The sequence below is a fragment of the Cyprinodon variegatus genome, unplaced genomic scaffold (assembly GCF_000732505.1).
Source record: "Cyprinodon variegatus isolate N-32 unplaced genomic scaffold, C_variegatus-1.0 Scaffold1094, whole genome shotgun sequence".
Lineage (NCBI taxonomy): Eukaryota > Metazoa > Chordata > Actinopteri > Cyprinodontiformes > Cyprinodontidae > Cyprinodon > Cyprinodon variegatus.
The window spans coordinates 152,126-152,680 of NW_015151547.1; the positions used below are offsets into that span (position 1 = coordinate 152,126).

At 38.7% G+C, this 555-nt stretch overlaps 1 protein-coding gene across 5 annotated transcripts in view; it reads left to right on the forward strand.

The window, feature by feature from the left end:
- Nucleotides 1-555, forward strand: part of kif21b (kinesin family member 21B) — a 100,498-nt gene that overhangs the window by 41,960 nt on the left and 57,983 nt on the right. For all 5 annotated transcript variants that reach the window (XM_015400342.1, XM_015400346.1, XM_015400345.1 and 2 more), the window contains exon 4: nucleotides 121-270. In XM_015400342.1, the coding sequence (XP_015255828.1) occupies nucleotides 121-270 (150 nt within the window). The remainder of the gene's footprint in view (nucleotides 1-120; nucleotides 271-555) is intronic.

Here is a 555-nt window from a genome sequence, read left to right on the forward strand (position 1 = left end):
GACATTTTTGGATTAACAAAATATTTCTTAGAAACTCAAAGGCCAAAGATTATTAAAAGAAAGTATTTGCTCTTTGACCAAAGCTCACATAACGAGTGTGGATTTATGACTTTGCTGTAGTTGTACAATGAGGAGATCCTGGACTTGTTTGACGGCACCAGAGATCCCGAGAGTCGCAGCAGGAAGTCCAACATTAGAATCCATGAAGACGCCAACGGCAGCATCTACACCACAGGGGTCACTTCCAGACTGGTGCAGTCAGAGGAGGAGGTGGGTCCTGGTTTATGTGTGAGTGTGTGGGTGGTCCTTTTATAATCAACAGTTTTCCCCTAGTTTTGAAGATTATTTTAATTTTCCTTAAAAAAAGACTCAATTAAAGTTATTAACTTCTACCTTTTGATGTTGTACTCTGTGTGGCTGCGTAAGAAACCATCCCTTTTTTATATAAATGTTATACACTTTGTGGCCTTTCTCCAGGATGAATTCAAATCAATTCATTCATTAATACTAATCTAGAAGCAAAGACTGCTGGGAAACATATAGAAGAGAAACCAG